Below are 22093 nucleotides of genomic sequence, written 5' to 3'. Positions count from 1 at the left end.
CACTTACAGGATTTTTCGGAAAGTGGCGTAAGGTCACTCATGCCTATACAATCCACCCCGCTGCTCTCCTGCCTTTTTTCTTATAGGAGGTAATCATTTCTGTTACTCCCTGTGTCTAACTCTCAGGCATAATTCCCATACAAAATGTCCCTCTTCTTCTCAAGGGGACATACAATCTTCAGACCACTCTTGGAACTTCGGGGCTTCTGGAGGGCTTAAGTTTCATCACAAAAGAATGTCAGATCTTACCATCTATTTTTTTTTATTGTAAACAAATGGGATACATGTTGTTTCTCTGTTTGTACATGGTTACCATCTATTATTTTGAAATAGTATCCCACCCCACAGCTTTGCTTTGGAAAATCACCCAATCTTGAAAAGCACACACAGCGAGACCAACACTGGCCTCTGGGACCTGAGTACATCCCACATGGATGAGAAAGTCTAATGTGGGGCTGCTCCTTCCTTGAATATAAAGCAAGGGTGGAGGCAGTAAACTCCAGAGAGGATATGACATCTGTAGCCTGGGTGCCAACTTTTACCGCTATTCCCAGGAAACCAGAAAGATCTGAATGGTGTATGTCAAAGGGGCCCCCATTGCTGCAAAAATCGGAGGTGAGAGTTAAGGGACTCTTTTTCTCCCAGGGGTGCGCGAAGTGACAACCTATTTGTGAATCTTTACCCTTGGGAAGTGGGGAGCAACTTCTCCAAGGGAGCCTGCCAAGGTTTACCACAGACCTGGTACACTAAGGGGTCAGGTGGGAGTGTAACTAGCTGAGTTATTAAGACTGGTGTGTATGTTTTTGAGGGCAAAATTGTTGGGGAGAGATGGCCCCTAATTCCTATGAATGCAACGGGGAATATGTAACCATCCTACAGTGACAATTAAAGCCACGGAGGCTGTGATCTCAGTAAGAGTCTTTGTTTCTATTTACTCATCTATTAAGAGTGATTTCCACATGAGACATATTAAAGTAAGATTTTTTAGCAGTGCTGGGGATCGAACCCAGGGCCTCACACTCGCTGGCCAAGCACTCTACCACGGAGCTACATCCCCAGCCTAAAGTAAGTTTTTTAAGTTGAAAAAAAAAGAAGAAAAGGATCATCCAAAAGCTGCCTAGGCTCAAACCTCTGGACCAAGGACCAGGGAAACTGTGACGCCCTTTAACCCCCACCTGGACTTATAAACTGAGATCCCTTTTTTTTTCTTCAGTCTTAGCAAAGGTGAACGGGCATATTTTCTTCAACACAAACATATAATCACTTCACGCTCTAAGAGACTTAGCAACCACATGAAATGCGTGGAGCTTTTCGGGTCCCGTAGCACTCTTTCATGAGACAATTGGGGAAATGGAAAAGGTAATGGACTGTAGATGATACTGAGTCACTCTTGGTCATTTTTGTGGTCACGATATGGTATTGTGGTCATGTTAAAAACAGGTCCTTATCTATTACAGTGTATTCCCGGAGGTAATGATTTGATGGGTATACTTGGCTTCTCAGTACTCCTGAGGGAAAAAAGAAAAAAGGAAGAAAGTACAACCAGGCATAGATGAAACAAAAATTGAAAGTTAATGATTGTTGAGGTTGATGACTCTTGAATTTAATGGGTACTTGGGGTGCATTGTACTATACCTTCTGCTTTTATGTGTTTGAAATTTTCCATGATAAAATGTTAAAAATAAGGAAAGGAACACTTGGATTAGTGAGGCAACGTGGGGGCAAGAAATGAGAAAGGGAAGACGTGAGAAATGGTCATGTCCATGGGAACAATAAGCGAGAAATACAAAAAAACCTGCAAGTTATCAGTCACAGGTATTTTTAGGTGTCCTTCCAATTGTAGATGCTCACAGATAAAAGTCATCCTTAAACAAATGTTGCCCCACAATGAGAAACAACAAACACTGAGAGAGGAGAATGCCTCCCTCGCTTGTTAATCAAACGTATTTTGCTCCAAATAAGCATCCCTTCTTTGTCGTCATTCTCGAAGACAGAACAAACGAATTTTGTGTATAATTATACGCACCTCTGGTAAGAACGTTGAGGGTGTCGGTTTGGAGATTTATGTACCCCAAAGAAACCAGGAGGCAGGAATTATTATTATGTGAGCTTAGTAGAGAAAATAATTGAGATGCAGACAGGTTTTTCAGGGTCAGAACGAAGGGTACATCCCTTTATGAAATTCAGAATTGTTCTCAAGGCAATAGAAATATAGCAAAGGAAATTTGAAACTTCCTCTTTCAAACCTTGATACCAGGGGACACTCTGTCCCTAGCGACCCATTTTCCTGGGGCAGGGGATGACAATCTTTCCAGAGTGGTGACCCACCAAATATTGCTCCATTCATTGTCATGCTGGTGGATAGACAGAGTGGTACCTAAGAAAATTCCCAAATTAGTGTGTATGTGCTTTTGGAGACACAGGACTGTTTGTGTATGTGCCCGTTTGTGTGTGTGTGTGTGTGTGTGTCTGTGTGTGTCTGTGTGTGTGTGTGTGTGTGTGTGTGAGAGAGAGAGAGAGAGAGAGAGAGAGGGGGAGGGAGGGAAAAAGAGAGAGAGAGAGAGAGAGAGAGAGAGAGAGAGAGAGAGAGAGAAACAGAGAGAGAGAGAAAAAGTGTACAGCCAATTCCAATTGGGTCTCACAGGAAAGCAGTGGTGAGAAGCAGTTCCAATAAACATAAACTACTTCTCAAAACCAAATATACAGAGAAGTGGTCTGAAAAAGGTTTACTCTTATTAATTATTTGTTGATCTTCATAAAATGCCAACATGCACATTCAAACAATCTGTGGAAGCAAATAAAGTCACATTTTATCTCACCATCACAAATTTTCACTGTATGCCTTGCATACAATATATGACTCCCCCTTATGTGCTACGCATATGTATGTTGTAAGTGCTTAAGATCTTACCAAAAATAAGCATTGTGTTGCATGGTTGTTTTTTTGTTTTTTTTTTTTTTTTTTGCTTGATATTATTTTGATTTGTGGAAGTGGGCATATGTGTCCTTGTGAAGATATAAAAATTGAATTACATTTCCCCACACAGTGAGCAAATTGTAGTTTTCATAATGAGACAATCAGATGCAATCAAACTGGCACTGGAAATGTAGAGCATCTCATCTCCATAGGCCGACTGAGTGTAATGACAGATAGCAAAGAGCCTCAAGTCTCCCTACCACTGTCAAAATTTGAGGTGGGCCCTGGTAGGGTCCGAGGCTGGACGCCCAGCACAGGAGACACTTGCCTTTTGTAGCATCCAGCTCATATAGGGGAGTCAACCCTCACTTCTGCATGCAGGTTTCCCATGGGAGATTATGAGTCTAAATTGCGAGGATACATCAGTTTACTTTTGTTATCTCTGAGGATCTGTTAACCTTCCCTTGCCAAAAGTGATTCTGTATTATATAGTAGAGAGACATCCTTCAAAATTCTCATGATATTTTCTGATTATTCTTTGCATTTGCTTTCTCAACATTCACATGAAATGTTTTTGAACTTTCTATTATTTCAAATGTGTGATTAATTGGAACCGATAACTCAAGAACATTTAAGTTGTTCACCATCTATGATTGTAAATTTTACTCATTTGAACCCAAACATGACAGAAACTAATTGTCACACTTAGGAACGTGTGGGAATAGGAATTTCACATTTCAAACGTAATTTTCACAGCCATGTGCATCACTTGCACACCCAGAACGATTCCAGATAGAAAGAGGTCACTGTGTGTGAACTTGAGGTCTCAGTCCCGACTGTACAGTGCCGCTTGAATAACTCCCTCACTTACTCTGTTATAGTGACAATGATGACAGTAGGCGCCTCGTTGAACTAACTTCTAAATGAATAAGTAGTCAACCCATGACTTTGAAAGACTAATGTGTCCTCTATGCTTTTCTAGGGGAAATGGAGGTAGCACTTAAAACAGAAAAGCAAAATTCTCCCTTTGGGCCACTTGGATCCTATCAGAGGAGACACAGCACAAGCATGTACGGTAAAGTGGTAAGTAGAGTCAAGCAAAATTAATATAGAGGGAAATAAATCTCAGGAATGGGAGAGACATGGACAGGGTTTTGCTCCCTTAGACAGTGGATTGGGGAAGGCCTCTCTGGGTGATGGTTGAACAGGAACAAGGTAAATTAAAGAGGAAGACTGTCCCAGGTCTAGTAATGAATACAAAGCCCCAGGGATGAAAGTTAAATTGTGTTTTGAGATGGAACATAGACCTTACATGCTTCTCAACTTCACTGTGCTCCAGTCTCTGTCCTAAGCACTTGATATTTCTTTACATATTGATTACTGGCCACAACCCAACCCCCAAACCCGAGTGTTGCTCTTATGATCAGCCTCATTTTACATAGGAGCAATCCAAGACAGAGTGTGTTTAAGTCACCTACTGGAGCTCACAGCACCAGGGGTGGGTATTCAGGATGAAAACCTATGTTTGACACACATCCCACACCCTTACCCACCAACCTAACCTCTCACGACCTTGGCATCTTCCCTGTCATTGATGTGGGAAGAAAGGCCAGAAAGAGACCTGATTGGCCCAAGTTCACACAGCAAGGTTGAAGACACGCCAAGAAAACAATCCCAGGGCCCTTTCTGGCATTGCAATCTCAGTGCCAGAACTGAAGGCCTAGTTGCTCCTTCCCCCAGTGTTCACTGAGCATCCTGTCATGTCAAATCTTGTGCCTGGCACCACGCATGAGGTGCAGTGGTCTCCAGTCAGAAATGCAGGGAATCGATGGGCATTACTTCCTTTTGGTGGGTAACGTTTCTCCCTGGAAGCACCCTTTCATTCCCCATCCCGGCCCTGTGCATTTAGGGCTATCTCTGCCTGGTGACCTGTCTGTCTCCCCTGCTGGTCTCTGAGCTTCTTGATGACAGGGAGCAGGCTTGGCTCATCACTTCCAGCCTGGCACACAATAGACTCAGGCAGCATCTTTTTCACAGATTTCCAGGGGTGTGCCCCACTAATAGACAGAAAACTGTGGGACATGAAGTTGCACCAGTATATTTCCAGCAGCATGGGTTTTAGTGACAAAAGATCATCACTCTCTGGGGGTTCTGCCTGGGCAGAGCCTCAGTGTTCTGAGAGCCCTCTCTGTCCCTGGCGTGTGGGATCCCAGAAGGCTGGCCTGCAGGGTATATCAGTGGAGTAGGGTGTGAATGAAGGGAAACCAGGAGGGAGGCCAGGTCCGTGGAGGAGACTGGGCATGCAACGTGAGTACCAAAGACTGAAAGCCAATTGATAGCCCTTCCCCTCTGGCTCTAGTCAGAGCCAGGCAGTGGCTGCAGTCTGTCTTTTGGGATGCTGGCCTCAGGAAAATGAGGTCACTGAGGGGAAGAGGCCCAGGTGGGAGAAGGAAACCTGGGTGAGGTTTCAGATTTTAAAGGCCTCAGGGCCCCAGGAGCACAGAAGCCCATGTTTTCCCGATCTTGCTCTGTCTATGCCACCCTTTACCCCCAGCATATCCCAGGACCTGCCACACATGGAAATCTATGAGAGCAGCTGAGGTGGAAATCGTTCTGGGATCAGCTGCATCAGAACTGGATCCTGCTACTCAGGTCTGGTTGCCTTGTCCGGTTTTGTTTTGTTTCTCAAATTTTATTTTTTATACATTAGCCCACATCAGGGATTCCGAAAGCGCAGTCCCCAGTCCCAGAGCTTAGGCATCAGTTGTCAAAGCGTCAACACTGAATCAGAAACTCTCGACTGGGCTCTTCCAATCTGTTTTACTGAGTCCACCACGAGATTCAGATGCAGGAGGATTTGTGGAACTAGTGACTTTCAGAAAGGCCTAAACCACCCAGACCCACTCATTCCAGTTTTGGCAAAAGCAGTGCATCATGCCAGGATGCCAGTCTGACCTTTTCCCACATGACTGTTACTGGTGAAGAAGAAGTTTCTTTGGTAATGATAGACTCTGGGCCGATTGAAGGGGTGTATCTTTTCACTACAACTGCTTTCACAAAGCATTTGAAGCACAGTTGCAAAACGACTTCACAAATGTTAGGTTGTGCATTGCAAGTGCCCTTGGTGCGTTTTTTAGCTGACATTCATCTTCATGTCCCCTCCCTCAGTGAGGGACTCTGACCTATTTTCTTTGTGCCTAATTTTGTTTGGTTTGGCATTCCTAGTCCCTGCCATAGTAAGCGGTGCTCCTTATCCATCTCCTGAATAAATGATTCTAGGAGGGGCTGGCTTTCTCATGATTCTCATCTCACTCATGACAAAATGGAGGCTCAGAAGACACAAGTACCTGTGCCCTGCCTGTCTGCATAAACAGAAGTTGGGCACTCTCACAGAAGCTAGGATACAAGCCACAGGTTGAACAACTAGCCTGTAGCCAGGTCAGCATTTCTTTCTAAGTCTGCTAACCCAAAAATGAGCAACACTTTTTTTACTGCTTGGATGTTGCTCCTTATTTTGAGAGCCTCTTTTCCTTACTCTGTTTGTGATATTTGAAAGCTGCATGGTCTTAATATCACTGCTTGGATGTAAAGTAGGGCAGATATAAGAAGGAACCCAGATAATTGCAGGGTGTAAAGACACAGATTGTGTGTAAGGAGCACCACAACCTTTTGTTTAAGGCTTTGGACTCAGGATTTTATATACCAACTCTCCCATGTATCTACTCCTCATTTTGGGGAAGACATTTGAACCCTCTTGCTTCTATTTCTTTTTTATCATGTATGGTCAATCACATAAGGCTCATTCTAATACAGTTCCTGTAGCACAAAAAGAGAACAATTAAGTCAGCTGAGGATAGTCTTGGCTGCGGAGGACTTAGAGCTGAAGCCTGGTGATGTAACAAGTCTTTGTAATGTACTAGGACATGTTCTTCCAGATAGGTAGGGATTTCTGTGCCCTGAAGGCATCTGAATATCAATGGGACTGTTGAAACATGAGGAAGTGGGACAAAGAATACAACATATTTTTAGCTTCTGGCTTGTTTCTTGGTATACACTAAATACCTTCCAAATGTTAGAACTTTTAGTATTCCCCATATTCCTGGGAGATGTGACCATAAGGTTCTATTATCGGTCCCGACTCACCTGCTAATGTGTTGTATGTTCTGCATATCATTTCATGTTGAGTCTTCTAGTGTCCCAGATTCATCTTGCTCCACTGCCTAGGCCTGCCTCACCATGCACTGCCCACCTCATATCATAGAGAAATAAACCTCAGTAACATGTCACTTTAATTCTCTCTCAGAGTTATTGTGAAAAACAGTTTTCTAAAAGTTCACAACTAGAATACAGGTATGTCTCTTTTTAAGCAATCCCTTCTGAAACAGATCGATTAGATCACGAATTAGGTCTTATTTCTAAACAAAAAATTTCCTACACCTGTTTTTAGAAATGATCATTTCTTCAGTACATTTAAAATACAGTGTGGTTTTCTAAAATTTGATTATTTATGAAATGTCTTAAATTTTACTTAGTCTACACCTATCCACAGTCCCTTTCTTAGAATTAACATATTTTCCTGATATATTGGAGGGACAACCTTGCCCCTGAGCAGCAGCCTATATGACAAAATCATTACCTAGCTTTTTGAAGAAAGCTTCAATGTCAAATATTCTGTTTTTTGTCCTACTGTCTGTAATTATTATGTATCTATTTAATAAAAGGGATGAAATAGTAAAATAAAGAGTTGTGAATAATAAGTCACTTTGACTAAATCAATATTAGTTTTAATAGACTTGTTCAAGTGGAAGCCACATTGCAGGGAGCCAAACATGGCATTAGGAGATAAATAGAAATGATATAAAAAACTTGTATAGAAGAGTTTGAAATGAAAGGAAGGAGAGTCAATTTATCCATTCTCAAGCATGAACCCCAGATCAGAATCTTACAACAGACTTTTGTGTCTCTTCTGGGAAGAAAATACATTCCAGCAGGAAGTATTGGGATTTTGGGGAGACATATTTCATGTCTTGTGGGATCATGAGACAAAATTTTTATGGAGCCATCAAAGAAAATTTAGGATGCCTGGTTGTCGAATATTGTGTGTTTAGAAACAAATATGGCTGCTGCTGGAATAGAGGGACAATGTAGAAGCAAGGCTCCTTGGCTGTTAAGAATGGGTTAGTGGAATTAGTTAATGAATGCAGCTTCAGTAAGGAAACAGTATTCCTTTTTTTGAAACTACAGTGAAGGCATGGAAGATGGCTAGAGACAGCAGTCTGTCAATATGGGTAAATTGGCATTTTATGAGTATTTTGACCTCAGAAAATAGTACATTGCAATCAACTATTGAAGTTGAGGTCTAGAGTATAGGATGGAATTCCTTTATTTTTTATTCATTCATATATTTACTCAGTCAAAATGTTATGCACCTACTGCAACCTGTGGTAGGTCTGCGGGATTTACAAATACATAGGTTCCGCCTTATCCCAGAGTCGTCACTGCTTTGTGTTTGAAAGAGAATCAAGGTAAAAGTGCTGAAAGTAGTTCAGAAACAACAGGAGGCAGACATTGCAAATCAGTATTGAGCCACCTAGGAACAAGATCCCAATAGGTAAGCCCTTCCTCAGGCTTGTTGGAGGAACTGGTATTGTGGACAAGCTGAGAGGATCAGGAAGAAGGGAAATAATGAAAGTGATAATCAAAGTGTTTGCCATAGTTTTGAAGCTAGAGGAAATCCTGTATGACTAGAGAGATCTGATGGCTTCATGGCCAGTCAGATCTTGGTGTTTCAGCCTGGCATATGATATGGAGTGAGACTATATGTCTAGTACTGTAAAATTTTGGCCTCATCCACTCAGGGTATCCTTAGGAAAGTAATTCAGCATGAACCATCTGAATCAGTCATTGCCATGAAGACAAATCTACCTACAGCATGAACAAATTTGTATAATCACTGGATTGTTACTTTCCTTGCAACTTATCTGCATCCAGGTTATACTGTCATTCACAGTTACATCAGGAAAAGCAAGAAAAAAATAGATCTTTGATTTATCTATACTGGATTATGGTGGGCCATGCATGGGCTTTGGAGACCTATTTGAATTCTGCCTCCATTTTCTAAAATAGCAAGGCAAACTTAAACAAATCATGTTTCCATTCTGGATTTCACTTTCCCAGTCTGTGAAATATGTTCATGATTTTCCCAGGATTGTTGTGAGAACTCAATGAGGTAATAGAGGTAACAGTTAACAAGTATCTGGTGTATCTTGGTATTCATGAAACAATGTTGCCTTTTTTTTTTTCATTTGGAATTATTGTAAGGTTTGAAGCACAGATCCTGGCTGAGTTGACACCTACTTCTTAAAGACTTGTAGAGGCCAATTCTGGATTCTCAATATGATACAATGTAGTTCATGAGGTTACTCTCCCCTCCCTTTTTCACCCTTTGTCATTTTAGCCTATATAGCTAGGCTAGTATGTTGAAAACACTTAGCTTCAAGTGACAGGATCCCTACTTAAACTAGCTTAAGCAAAATGAACGTTTTTGACTCAGTTGGAAATTTGGGGGCTTCAGGCACAGCTAAATCCATGAGGTTCAAATGATATTCTCTGGGCTCTTTCTCCCAAACTCTGATTCTATTTTTTCTCCTCATGCTATGCATAATGTACTCCCAGAGTCATTTCACCATAGCCCAGAGACTCCTGCATAGAAGTAGGGTGGGGAAAATGCATTTTTTCTTCTAGTGTCCATAGATAATCAATTTAGCAATAGACTTGGATTAGCCCTACCTGGGTAGTATGCCAACCCTTAGAATTACTCTTGCAGTAGCAGTACAGGGAATTGAAAACTCTAGCCTGTCTCAACCTAAGATGTGTTCACTCTGGGTAGAGGGACCGAAACAGGGCAAAGTGATACAGAGCCCCACTCTGACCACAAAGAATGGTGGAAGAATAAGTGTGTTCAGTGAACTACAGTTCTCCCATAAACACAGCCACCAGACATCACTTCTCTGTATCAGTCATAATGTGCAGTGTGATATATAACACTGTGGAAAGGTGAGGTACACTCACAGCGAAGGCAAACAAATGTGGTACCTACATAGGTCTAGTACACAGTTTTAAGGTGAGAGACTGTGGGGATATGAGGGATACCATGATGAGGGGTAGCACTGCCACAAATATACCAGAGAGCTCAGCTTTACCTTCAGCTGTTGTTCCCCACTCCCACCCAGTCTCCCATGACTGCCAACTATTATGACCATGTTCTCCTTGCATAGTACCTGGGCCTTCCTCCACACACCTGGAGGAAACATCCTTTTTTAAGACATTCCCTGCAGCTGAGCAGTATCTCACACATCTTTGGAGAAGAAGATACTGCACTGATCATATTGTACTATAGCACTGGGCATTTGGCAAAAGCTTAATGGATGAATGAATGAGTGAAAACACATTATTGACAGGGTGAATAGAGCAAATAATAGAACTCGCTCTCACATTCAACAAACATTTATTAACACAGAAATGAATAAGGCTTGGCCCTCTGTTGTCAGGATACCTGGTGCAGAGGGACAGACAATCACAAAGCTACAGTAGAATCACAGTAGAATAAGTACTATCACCGAGGTATGGACAAAATACTTTGGAGGCACAGTGAGGGGGATAAGGGTAGGGGGACAGTTATCCAATTTACGCCTGCCTAGAGTATCCAGGGAAGGTTCCAGAGACATCATCTGTGAGTTGGGTCTTGAATAGTCAAGGAAGGAGCCTTGCAGGCTAGGGCTCAGAGACCTAGGTAAGGCCAGGTTAAATGAGGCATGAGTGAACAGAAAAAGGAAACAATAAGGGACTAAGGGATGCACAGGACTGCCAAGCACAAACCCATAGCTCTACTGTGGAAATTAAGGGTCTTATTTCCCCAAGAGGGGAAAGACAGAAAGCAGAGAGGGTGGGAGGTCCTCAGACATGGGTCCCTGCCACTTCCCCAATCAGGCAATGGGGCTCAAACACCAAAGACAGAACTTTACATATGTGATCTAATTTTTCTAAGCCACCAAATTATCTAAACGCCTCTTTCCAGAAGCTAAGAATTTGTGTGAATAATGCAGTTCTAAATGGGAAAAGCCCCTCATGTTTTCAGCTTTCTCAGATACAGTTGATTCTGCCTAAGTAGCTCTACTTCCTTCAGGAAATCAGAAGGGGCATGGAATCTTATAGGGAAAGGTGGGCTATTGTTCAGGCCTTACAGCCATCTCACAGATAAGGGTTAAAGTGTCTATTTTTCCCAAATTTACTTCTGTATTAACACAAAATTCAAAAGATATATATATTCACAAACCCCTTTGTCTTGTAATTCCTGTCTTCTGTGTTTATTCCTTCTATACCCGTCTTTTAATATTCTATACTGTATTTTAATATACTTAAATAAAAATAAAACTTTTTAAAAATTTATTTTTTCTATTTGAATATCTTAAAATTTTCAATTGTCAATTTTTACATGAATGCTCTTCTTTGTAAAAGTTTTAGTTTTTTTCTTTTTATCCTTAAATGTTTAAATTTTCATTTAACTCTCAAATTGAACCTAAGGCTCTTCTATATTTTTAAATTGCTTTTCTCTAATTTTTATTTTTGAAAAATTTTAAGCAAATCTCATCTTTGTCTTGAATTGTTTTAAACTTTCTTCTTTTAAAACATTTCTCTGAACTTTACTTCAATTTTCATTCCATTCTACATATTTTGAAAAAATTTAATTGTACTTCCATAAACTTTTAATTTTTCAATATATTTCATGCTTTAGTTTGTAAAAATCTATATTTTTCTTCACTTTAACTTCTGATTTTAAAGTTTTTCCTTTTCCTATAACTTTTAAAATTAAAAGTATTTCTTTGATATTTCTGTAAACTTTTTTAACCTTGTTTTACTCATTTACCTTTCTTAAAATTTAAGATTTCCTAAATATTCTGTTTCTAAACATTTTAATAATTTTCAATCATTTTTAAATTAAAAAAATATTTTAAAATATTTCTTTTAAAAATATTTAACTTAAAACATTTTTAACATTTAAAATGTTCTTTTGAAACTTTAAAAATGTTTTTTTCTCTCTAAATGTTTTATTTTAAAGCTTTTAAATCTTTCTTTTAAAATATTCTTTTTTTTGAAACTATTTGGCTGATCGCCCACAGCTGGAACACCAATTGTGAAACTTTTTCCTAATAAAGGAATATTTAAGGACTTCCCACAATATTTTTGTAGAAATAAATGGCATATAGTAGTGTCAGAACACCTCTATTCCCACCTTTCCCCATCTTGAACACTCTTTTCATTTAATTATGGTTTATGTGACCATTTTCAACCCCTTCTCCCTCCCATTTCTTAAGGCTGAATGGTCACTGTTTGGTAGTCATTTTTTCCTCCTACAGACCCATGGTCCCTAGTAAAATAGATCCTTTATATCAAAGTGCTAGATGTCATATAGGTGTTATTGTCACTGTCCATTCCAGATAGGTTTTTGTGTTACTTCGAGAGGTGCTTGTTGTTTTAAGGGTATTGTTATTGTCCATTCCAGGTAGATTTGTGTGTCACTTCAGGATCCTTACCTAATCATTTCTTTGTCCTGGTCTGATAAGATTAGTCTTTCTCTAGACCCTGTTTGTGATAGAACAGTAAATACCCTTCACTGTAGAGTAGGTCCTCAATGGTAGCCTTGGTGATGATGGCATCATCACAACTGAACCACTGGTCCTTTTGTTGACGGATAAAGCTGGTATAGTGGCCACTTTCCAAAGTTCCATGGTGATTAATCACTGCAAACAAGGAATACTTATTCTCATTGGGCACACAATCTGTTGATGGCTGGCCTTCTTTCATTCTGCTCTCTTTAGTAGAGGCCAAAAATGGAGTCATGTCCAGCTCCAAGGGAAAAGAGATAAAAGTATTAATCTTTCGCCTCTGTTTGCCTACATGTTCAAACCGTTTGAGATGAAAACAGGCTACAATGGGTAATTTCTTCATTGTGAGCTGTTTGGTAGATTCCTGGTAACTTTGGCAACTACTGCACTTGATTTTGGCACTGCTTCCTAGATGCTCTGGCCTTGTAAACCACTGTAGGCAGTCTGTAAGTGAGGGGATTCCTGGTATGCGGTCATCCCTGCCCACTGTACTGTCAGCTCTCTCTGGGCTTTGGGAACTAAATGTGGCACAAGAACCAGGCAAGTCCAGGCTGATGTCCCAGCATGGGTCTATGGTGGTGGAGACACTATGGCAAGTTTGACATGTGACATCTGACTGCAAGCCACCTGTAAAAATTTGGTCTATGATGCAATTACAGCAGTTGGGGTTACTGGCCTCCTGCTCAACACTATCATCTTTGCTGTGTCTATGCAGCACATCTAATATTGCAATAAGAAACTCATGGGCATCCTGCTGCCTGTACCCTGCTAAATGTTCAGCATGAATCCATATCAGGTGCAGTAATTTATAAGGAATATGAGGAGTTCGGCTCCCAGAGTACATAGCATGAAAAAGAGAAGACATTTCACAGACCAAACACAAGCTAGGGCTTGTCATTATACATTTGTGCTTGTCAGAGAGGAAGAAATCTTTCAGTAGAGGAATATGGGTAAGAGCCTGAACAATACAATTCATGAAACAGGTGTTTCCAAGATTGATTAGCCCTCTCAGGCCTACAGTATACACTGACTTTTTCCTCCTCTTTTTCTTGGGTTTCACCAATTTTGGCTCTTCTTCCTTTGACTCAGAGGTTGACTGTTTCTCTCCAACCCCGGATGTCATAAATTTTTGATAAGAAACATCTGTTGAGGTGGAAGTTAATAATTTCAAAATTTTCTCTTTTGTTTCTTTGGCAATCTGTTCTATATCTTTGTCATATACATAATCCTTGCACATAAAGCAATATATAACTCCATGATAGAGGTCTACAGCTAAATTATGCTGTTTTGTTTCTGCATGTTTATGAATATGTTTCTCAGTAAAGCAGCCAAAAAAGACACAGGAGAGGCAAGAGTGGAGTCTGTTCATATGAGTACTACATACATGACAAATGCACGATTTTGCCTTACGTTTCCTAGTCTCTGGGGTTCCACTCCAAACAAAACGCTGGTAGATCATCCGCAGATTCTTCTGCCAGTTCTTAGCTACTTTAAAGCTCTCCACATGAGAGCAGCCTGTGGGACCGTGATCAAATTCAACCTCCAGCAACCAGTCCCTTAAGCCACCTTGATCCCCAGAACCGCCTAGGTCACCAGAGCAGCTTCTCCGGGTCTGGGGTCTGGACCCAGGCCTGGACCTACGCCGGGATCTGCGCCAAGTGGGGGGGCGTGAAGGGGGTAGTGGTGGCGGTGGTGGAGGCCGGGCTGCAGGCGGGGGTGGGGCCAAGAGCCCATGCCGGCCTCGGGACCGGGACCCGGGCTGCGGCCGAGGGCGGGGCTTGCGGCGCGGACAAACGGGCGAGGAGCTGCTGTGACAGCAAGGGGGGGTTGAAGGGAGCACCTTCTCGTCGCCGCCAATGCCGCTCCACGTCAAGTTACCCTCGGGCGCAGGATTGCGTTCCTGCCACGGCTCCAGCTTCATCTCCTCTGCTTCCTGGACCGCGTATACCATCGCCGCCCCCAGGGCCTCCGCCTCCATTTTCCCCGCCTTCTCAACCGCCTGCTCCTGAGAGGCTCCTCCCCCACCTCCAGAGCTCCAACGGGCCACGGAGCGGGAGGACAGGGAAGCTTCTCGAAACTGGGCCATCAGCTCACTGCAGGACTTGAGAAGAAATACGTCTGGAAAGGAGCTGCGACTGGAGATGGAACGAGACAGGAACTTCTGTGAATGATATGCCTAGCGTCATGGCCGCGGTGCGCCGTTAGCGCTCTCGGGACCCCTCCCACTGGCCCTCGAGCTCAGCCAGCGGCTGCTGCGAGCTCCACCCCTTCAACTGAGAGGCTCCGGGAGCTGGTGTGCAGACCCAGGCCGGTTACCTGGTTTAAAGGCGATTCGATCATGTGGGTATTGAGGGGGTGGGGAGGAAAGACAGGGAATGAAATGTAGAAAGGGGGGAAAGGCCTGAGCGTTAGGGTAGAAAGGATGGAAACTTCTTTAAAAAAGGCGCCACCCTCTGACTGCCTTTACAGCCTCGCTTTGGTACAGCTTCCTCTGACGTTCTTTCCTTATATCCTAAAAACACTTGGGTCAACATTTTATCTTAAATATGGCTGAAATGAGGCCACCCTTGGAAAACGGACTCGGGATCAAAGTGTTCCCCTATTCCTATTTTATCTCTGCTTCTAGGTCCGGGTATGTTCTATCCTGTGGCCCTACTCCCAAGTGCACTTTCAGTACGACAAGCTCTTGCACCCTCTCATGCTCTTTGGTTCTTGTGCTCTCACACCCCTTTTCTGGCTTCTGCTCCCTCATTTTTTAGGATTTCTCCTTGAATTAAGATTTTTTTTCTTACTCCCTCCACGCATGGCCAGCCCCATGACTACCTCCATTCACAGTGCGCGATCCCCGAAGTCCCTGCCCGCTGCCCCTTCCCCCACCTTTGCCCCCCGCAACGGCCCCAATCCCGCCGTTTGTATAAAGCTCTGCGTTACCTTGGGCCCCAGGCGCGTGATATAGAACGTCAGCAGCTGTGCTGTCCAGGCGCTCCTCAGCCAGCCTTGTCTCCTGACCTCTCCTCAGGGCTGGTCACAAGGGGGCCGCCCCCTGGCCCCTCCCCTCTCGACGTGCGGCCCCCAGCCCCGGATTCTGTCCTGCAGTGATGAATGGCACCGCTGTCCCGCGCAGGCAGACAAACCTCTTCCTGAAACAGAGTCTACTGGAGTCAACAACAGCGACAGATTTTAGAGAAAGCCCCTGGAATGGAGACTCAGGCTTCACCTGGTTCCAGGGCCCCTCTCTACAGAAAAAATCATTAATCGAGGTGGGGGTAGGGGCTTACAGGAAGGGCAAATCTCTGGCATGAAACCCTCTGGAACCTTTCAGAATCTGATCCCTGGGAATAAAGTGGAGAGAGGGATATTATCCGTGAGTGAAGGGCAGAGGAAGCATAAGCAAACGAGTTCAGGCTTAGACAGACCTGAACCCAAGTACTTGCTAGCTGTATGACTTCAGGTACAAGACTTAAACTCTCAGCCTTACATTGTGCCATCTGTTAAATAAAAGTGGAAATAATAATCTTCATATATTGTTAACACTAAATAATGCATATAAAGTAAAAGGTCTTTATGGGAAATCTTAACATTTGTACCTCTGTCATTTGCCACTTTAAAACCAGCTGATAGCATAGTGCTCCCATAGAGAGAGCACAGGAAAAGAGAACCTTTTTGTTCATGAACTCCCTCAAAATTGCAACTTAGTTCACCTGATCATCCATTATAGGTACTTCATGTACAGGAACATGCACTCAGTAAATAACGATCAATCTTTTAAATGTACTACTGTGCTAGGTACTCTAGGCTGTGAGAAACGTAGAAAACAATTTGTGTCCTCAGGAAGTTCATAGCCAAAGATGATTTTCCTTCACTTGGATAAAAACAGAATCCAAGACCACAATCCCCAGGAAAGCTGCTATTTCCAGGGTCCATGACCAATCCCAAGATTATTACTCTTTATTAGTGAAAACATTTGATACTATGTTAATCTCCCTTGAACAGTCATGCACCTTTCCTCTAAACACCTTCCCTCTAAATGTCAGTTTAGGGATTCCACTCTCCTAGGTTCAGGTTAGGATTTAATAGATGCCTCCCTACAATGGATGTCAATGGTTTTAGGATATTGAACAAATTCATTGATGTATTTGAATTTCTGAGTGAGCATAGACTAATGTGCTCTTGGAGAGAAAATAGCCCTAACTATTCAATCCCCCACACTGTTTGTTTAGAGGTGGAAATAAGAGCCAGTCTTCTTTGAGAGCAATTTGTTAGCAGGAACATTTGCCTAGGAGTCAAAAAAGCAGTGTTCTCATACTTTCCCATTGTTATTAACTATGTTTGTATCCTTGAGCAAGCCACAGGTCATCTTTGAGGTTTGGTTTGCTCTAGTAAGAAAGAACTGGTTTGACCTGTCATTCAGCTTTTCATCACTGTAACAAATACCTGAGAAAAATCAGTTTAAAAGCAGAAAGATTTATTTGACTCATGGTTTCAGAGGTTTCAGCCCATGGGTCCCTCGACATCTTTACTTTTAGACCTATAACAAGGCAGTACATCATGAAGTGTGTGGTGGAACAAAGCTGCTCACCTCATGGTGGCTGGAAGCAGAAAATATGAGACAGAAAGGCACCAGGATCCCAATGTACTTTTCAAGAACATGCCCACAGTGACCTAACATCCTTCCAATAGTCTCCACCTTCTAAAAGTTCTATGAGCTCCCAATAGAACTACATGCTAGTGATGAAGTCTTTAACACATGTGCTTTAGGGAAACATTTAACCTCCAAATAATAACAACCTGTTACCAGTTATTAACTTAAACTTATAGCAACTTTGCAAGAATCCTAATGCTGTTTCCAACTTGAAGATATATGGCCCTGTATTAGTCTATTCTGTTAAAACAAAATGCCTGGGAATGGATAATTTATAAAGAACAGAAAATTATTTCTCACGGTTCCAAAGACTGGGAAGTCAAACATCAAGGTGCCTTCAGGATTGGTGTCTGGTGAAGGCTGCTGTCTATTTCCAAGATAGTACTTTAGACATTGACTCCATGAGAGGGAATAACACTGTCCTCAAAATTGGTAGAAGGAATAATGGAACAAAAGGGTACCTATATTGTTCCTCTTGGCCCATTCATTAGAGCACTACTCCATGTATGAGGGCTGAACTCTCATGACCTAATCACCTCTAAATGGGCATTAATATTTAATAATATTTTATTGGGGATTATGTGAATATAAATTGAGGACACATTCACAACATAGCAGTCTGAAGTCAGCTGGTATCTATGTAGGTGACTGAAAAGCCACTGCCATTCCCATGGGATCTTAAAGAACCCCTCACACAGAGTGTTTTCAGATTAGATTTTACAAGTTCTCTTGACACAGATGCACTCTAATTATAAAAGCCTTGAAAACTACCCTCAAAAGGTGAAATGAACTGCTCAAATTGAGATGAGAAAGGCACAGGAGAATATCTTCTGCAGGAGTAGTTCAGGAAGTTTAAATAAAAAATAAAGTCAATTGAAAAGAGAATGTGTGCATACATTAGAGCAAAACTTTAGACAACATGTATCAAGAGGTAGAGAAACACACAACCAAGCTACAGCAAGGTAAAAGATCCAGAAATGGAATCACTAAAAGAAGCTAAGAGGAATAAATAGAATAGGCAGGGTTAGAGTAAAGGAAGTGACTTGGCTTTTGAGTAGGTGCAAGGAGGGTGGAAAAGGAGAATATGAAGGCCCTTACTGACTACAGAGATAGCTCCTTGAAAAAGGCTGTTTTTTATACCCTCCTTTGGAACTACAGACTTCAGCTCTAAGTCCTCCGCAGCCAAGACTATCCTCAGCTGACTTAATTGTTCTCTTTTTGTGCTACAGGAACTGTATTAGAATGAGCCTTATGTGATTGACCATACATGATAAAAAAGAAATAGAAGCAAGAGGGTTCAAATGTCTTCCCCAAAATGAGGAGTAGATACATGGGAGAGTTGGTATATAAAATCCTGAGTCCAAAGCCTTAAACAAAAGGTTGTGGTGCTCCTTACACACAATCTGTGTCTTTACACCCTGCAATTATCTGGGTTCCTTCTTATATCTGCCCTACTTTACATCCAAGCAGTGATATTAAGACCATGCAGCTTTCAAATATCACAAACAGAGTAAGGAAAAGAGGCTCTCAAAATAAGGAGCAACATCCAAGCAGTAAAAAAAGTGTTGCTCATTTTTGGGTTAGCAGACTTAGAAAGAAATGCTGACCTGGCTACAGGCTAGTTGTTCAACCTGTGGCTTGTATCCTAGCTTCTGTGAGAGTGCCCAACTTCTGTTTATGCAGACAGGCAGGGCACAGGTACTTGTGTCTTCTGAGCCTCCATTTTGTCATGAGTGAGATGAGAATCATGAGAAAGCCAGCCCCTCCTAGAATCATTTATTCAGGAGATGGATAAGGAGCACCGCTTACTATGGCAGGGACTAGGAATGCCAAACCAAACAAAATTAGGCACAAAGAAAATAGGTCAGAGTCCCTCACTGAGGGAGGGGACATGAAGATGAATGTCAGCTAAAAAACGCACCAAGGGCACTTGCAATGCACAACCTAACATTTGTGAAGTCGTTTTGCAACTGTGCTTCAAATGCTTTGTGAAAGCAGTTGTAGTGAAAAGATACACCCCTTCAATCGGCCCAGAGTCTATCATTACCAAAGAAACTTCTTCTTCACCAGTAACAGTCATGTGGGAAAAGGTCAGACTGGCATCCTGGCATGATGCACTGCTTTTGCCAAAACTGGAATGAGTGGGTCTGGGTGGTTTAGGCCTTTCTGAAAGTCACTAGTTCCACAAATCCTCCTGCATCTGAATCTCGTGGTGGACTCAGTAAAACAGATTGGAAGAGCCCAGTCGAGAGTTTCTGATTCAGTGTTGACGCTTTGACAACTGATGCCTAAGCTCTGGGACTGGGGACTGCGCTTTCGGAATCCCTGATGTGGGCTAATGTATAAAAAATAAAATTTGAGAAACAAAACAAAACCGGACAAGGCAACCAGACCTGAGTAGCAGGATCCAGTTCTGATGCAGCTGATCCCAGAACGATTTCCACCTCAGCTGCTCTCATAGATTTCCATGTGTGGCAGGTCCTGGGATATGCTGGGGGTAAAGGGTGGCATAGACAGAGCAAGATCGGGAAAACATGGGCTTCTGTGCTCCTGGGGCCCTGAGGCCTTTAAAATCTGAAACCTCACCCAGGTTTCCTTCTCCCACCTGGGCCTCTTCCCCTCAGTGACCTCATTTTCCTGAGGCCAGCATCCCAAAAGACAGACTGCAGCCACTGCCTGGCTCTGACTAGAGCCAGAGGGGAAGGGCTATCAATTGGCTTTCAGTCTTTGGTACTCACGTTGCATGCCCAGTCTCCTCCACGGACCTGGCCTCCCTCCTGGTTTCCCTTCATTCACACCCTACTCCACTGATATACCCTGCAGGCCAGCCTTCTGGGATCCCACACGCCAGGGACAGAGAGGGCTCTCAGAACACTGAGGCTCTGCCCAGGCAGAACCCCCAGAGAGTGATGATCTTTTGTCACTAAAACCCATGCTGCTGGAAATATACTGGTGCAACTTCATGTCCCACAGTTTTCTGTCTATTAGTGGGGCACACCCCTGGAAATCTGTGAAAAAGATGCTGCCTGAGTCTATTGTGTGCCAGGCTGGAAGTGATGAGCCAAGCCTGCTCCCTGTCATCAAGAAGCTCAGAGACCAGCAGGGGAGACAGACAGGTCACCAGGCAGAGATAGCCCTAAATGCACAGGGCCGGGATGGGGAATGAAAGGGTGCTTCCAGGGAGAAACGTTACCCACCAAAAGGAAGTAATGCCCATCGATTCCCTGCATTTCTGACTGGAGACCACTGCACCTCATGCGTGGTGCCAGGCACAAGATTTGACATGACAGGATGCTCAGTGAACACTGGGGGAAGGAGCAACTAGGCCTTCAGTTCTGGCACTGAGATTGCAATGCCAGAAAGGGCCCTGGGATTGTTTTCTTGGCGTGTCTTCAACCTTGCTGTGTGAACTTGGGCCAATCAGGTCTCTTTCTGGCCTTTCTTCCCACATCAATGACAGGGAAGATGCCAAGGTCGTGAGAGGTTAGGTTGGTGGGTAAGGGTGTGGGATGTGTGTCAAACATAGGTTTTCATCCTGAATACCCACCCCTGGTGCTGTGAGCTCCAGTAGGTGACTTAAACACACTCTGTCTTGGATTGCTCCTATGTAAAATGAGGCTGATCATAAGAGCAACACTCGGGTTTGGGGGTTGGGTTGTGGCCAGTAATCAATATGTAAAGAAATATCAAGTGCTTAGGACAGAGACTGGAGCACAGTGAAGTTGAGAAGCATGTAAGGTCTATGTTCCATCTCAAAACACAATTTAACTTTCATCCCTGGGGCTTTGTATTCATTACTAGACCTGGGACAGTCTTCCTCTTTAATTTACCTTGTTCCTGTTCAACCATCACCCAGAGAGGCCTTCCCCAATCCACTGTCTAAGGGAGCAAAACCCTGTCCATGTCTCTCCCATTCCTGAGATTTATTTCCCTCTATATTAATTTTGCTTGACTCTACTTACCACTTTACCGTACATGCTTGTGCTGTGTCTCCTCTGATAGGATCCAAGTGGCCCAAAGGGAGAATTTTGCTTTTCTGTTTTAAGTGCTACCTCCATTTCCCCTAGAAAAGCATAGAGGACACATTAGTCTTTCAAAGTCATGGGTTGACTACTTATTCATTTAGAAGTTAGTTCAACGAGGCGCCTACTGTCATCATTGTCACTATAACAGAGTAAGTGAGGGAGTTATTCAAGCGGCACTGTACAGTCGGGACTGAGACCTCAAGTTCACACACAGTGACCTCTTTCTATCTGGAATCGTTCTGGGTGTGCAAGTGATGCACATGGCTGTGAAAATTACGTTTGAAATGTGAAATTCCTATTCCCACACGTTCCTAAGTGTGACAATTAGTTTCTGTCATGTTTGGGTTCAAATGAGTAAAATTTACAATCATAGATGGTGAACAACTTAAATGTTCTTGAGTTATCGGTTCCAATTAATCACACATTTGAAATAATAGAAAGTTCAAAAACATTTCATGTGAATGTTGAGAAAGCAAATGCAAAGAATAATCAGAAAATATCATGAGAATTTTGAAGGATGTCTCTCTACTATATAATACAGAATCACTTTTGGCAAGGGAAGGTTAACAGATCCTCAGAGATAACAAAAGTAAACTGATGTATCCTCGCAATTTAGACTCATAATCTCCCATGGGAAACCTGCATGCAGAAGTGAGGGTTGACTCCCCTATATGAGCTGGATGCTACAAAAGGCAAGTGTCTCCTGTGCTGGGCGTCCAGCCTCGGACCCTACCAGGGCCCACCTCAAATTTTGACAGTGGTAGGGAGACTTGAGGCTCTTTGCTATCTGTCATTACACTCAGTCGGCCTATGGAGATGAGATGCTCTACATTTCCAGTGCCAG

At 42.7% G+C, this 22093-nt stretch overlaps 1 protein-coding gene across 1 annotated transcript; it reads right to left on the bottom strand.

The window, feature by feature from the left end:
* Positions 1–11987: 11987 nt before the first annotated feature.
* On the bottom strand, positions 11988–15579 carry Usp51 (ubiquitin specific peptidase 51). The gene is made up of 2 exons (XM_047535918.1): positions 15514–15579; positions 11988–14717 (listed from the first exon to the last, which is right to left on the bottom strand). The coding sequence occupies exon 2, from the start codon at positions 14666–14668 to the stop codon at positions 12542–12544; it is 2127 nt and encodes a 708-aa protein (XP_047391874.1). The 5' UTR covers positions 14669–14717; positions 15514–15579; the 3' UTR covers positions 11988–12541.
* Positions 15580–22093: the final 6514 nt, after the last annotated feature.

This window comes from Sciurus carolinensis, chromosome X (genome assembly GCF_902686445.1).
Source record: "Sciurus carolinensis chromosome X, mSciCar1.2, whole genome shotgun sequence".
Lineage (NCBI taxonomy): Eukaryota > Metazoa > Chordata > Mammalia > Rodentia > Sciuridae > Sciurus > Sciurus carolinensis.
The sequence above is the reverse complement of the archived record's forward strand: the minus strand, read 5'-3'. Positions and strand labels throughout refer to the sequence as shown.

Excerpts from the sequence above, each read along its gene's own strand:
- Usp51 (XM_047535918.1), bottom strand. The coding sequence starts at position 14,668 with ATGGCCCAGTTTCGAGAAGCTTCCCTGTCCTCCCGCTCCGTGGCCCGT.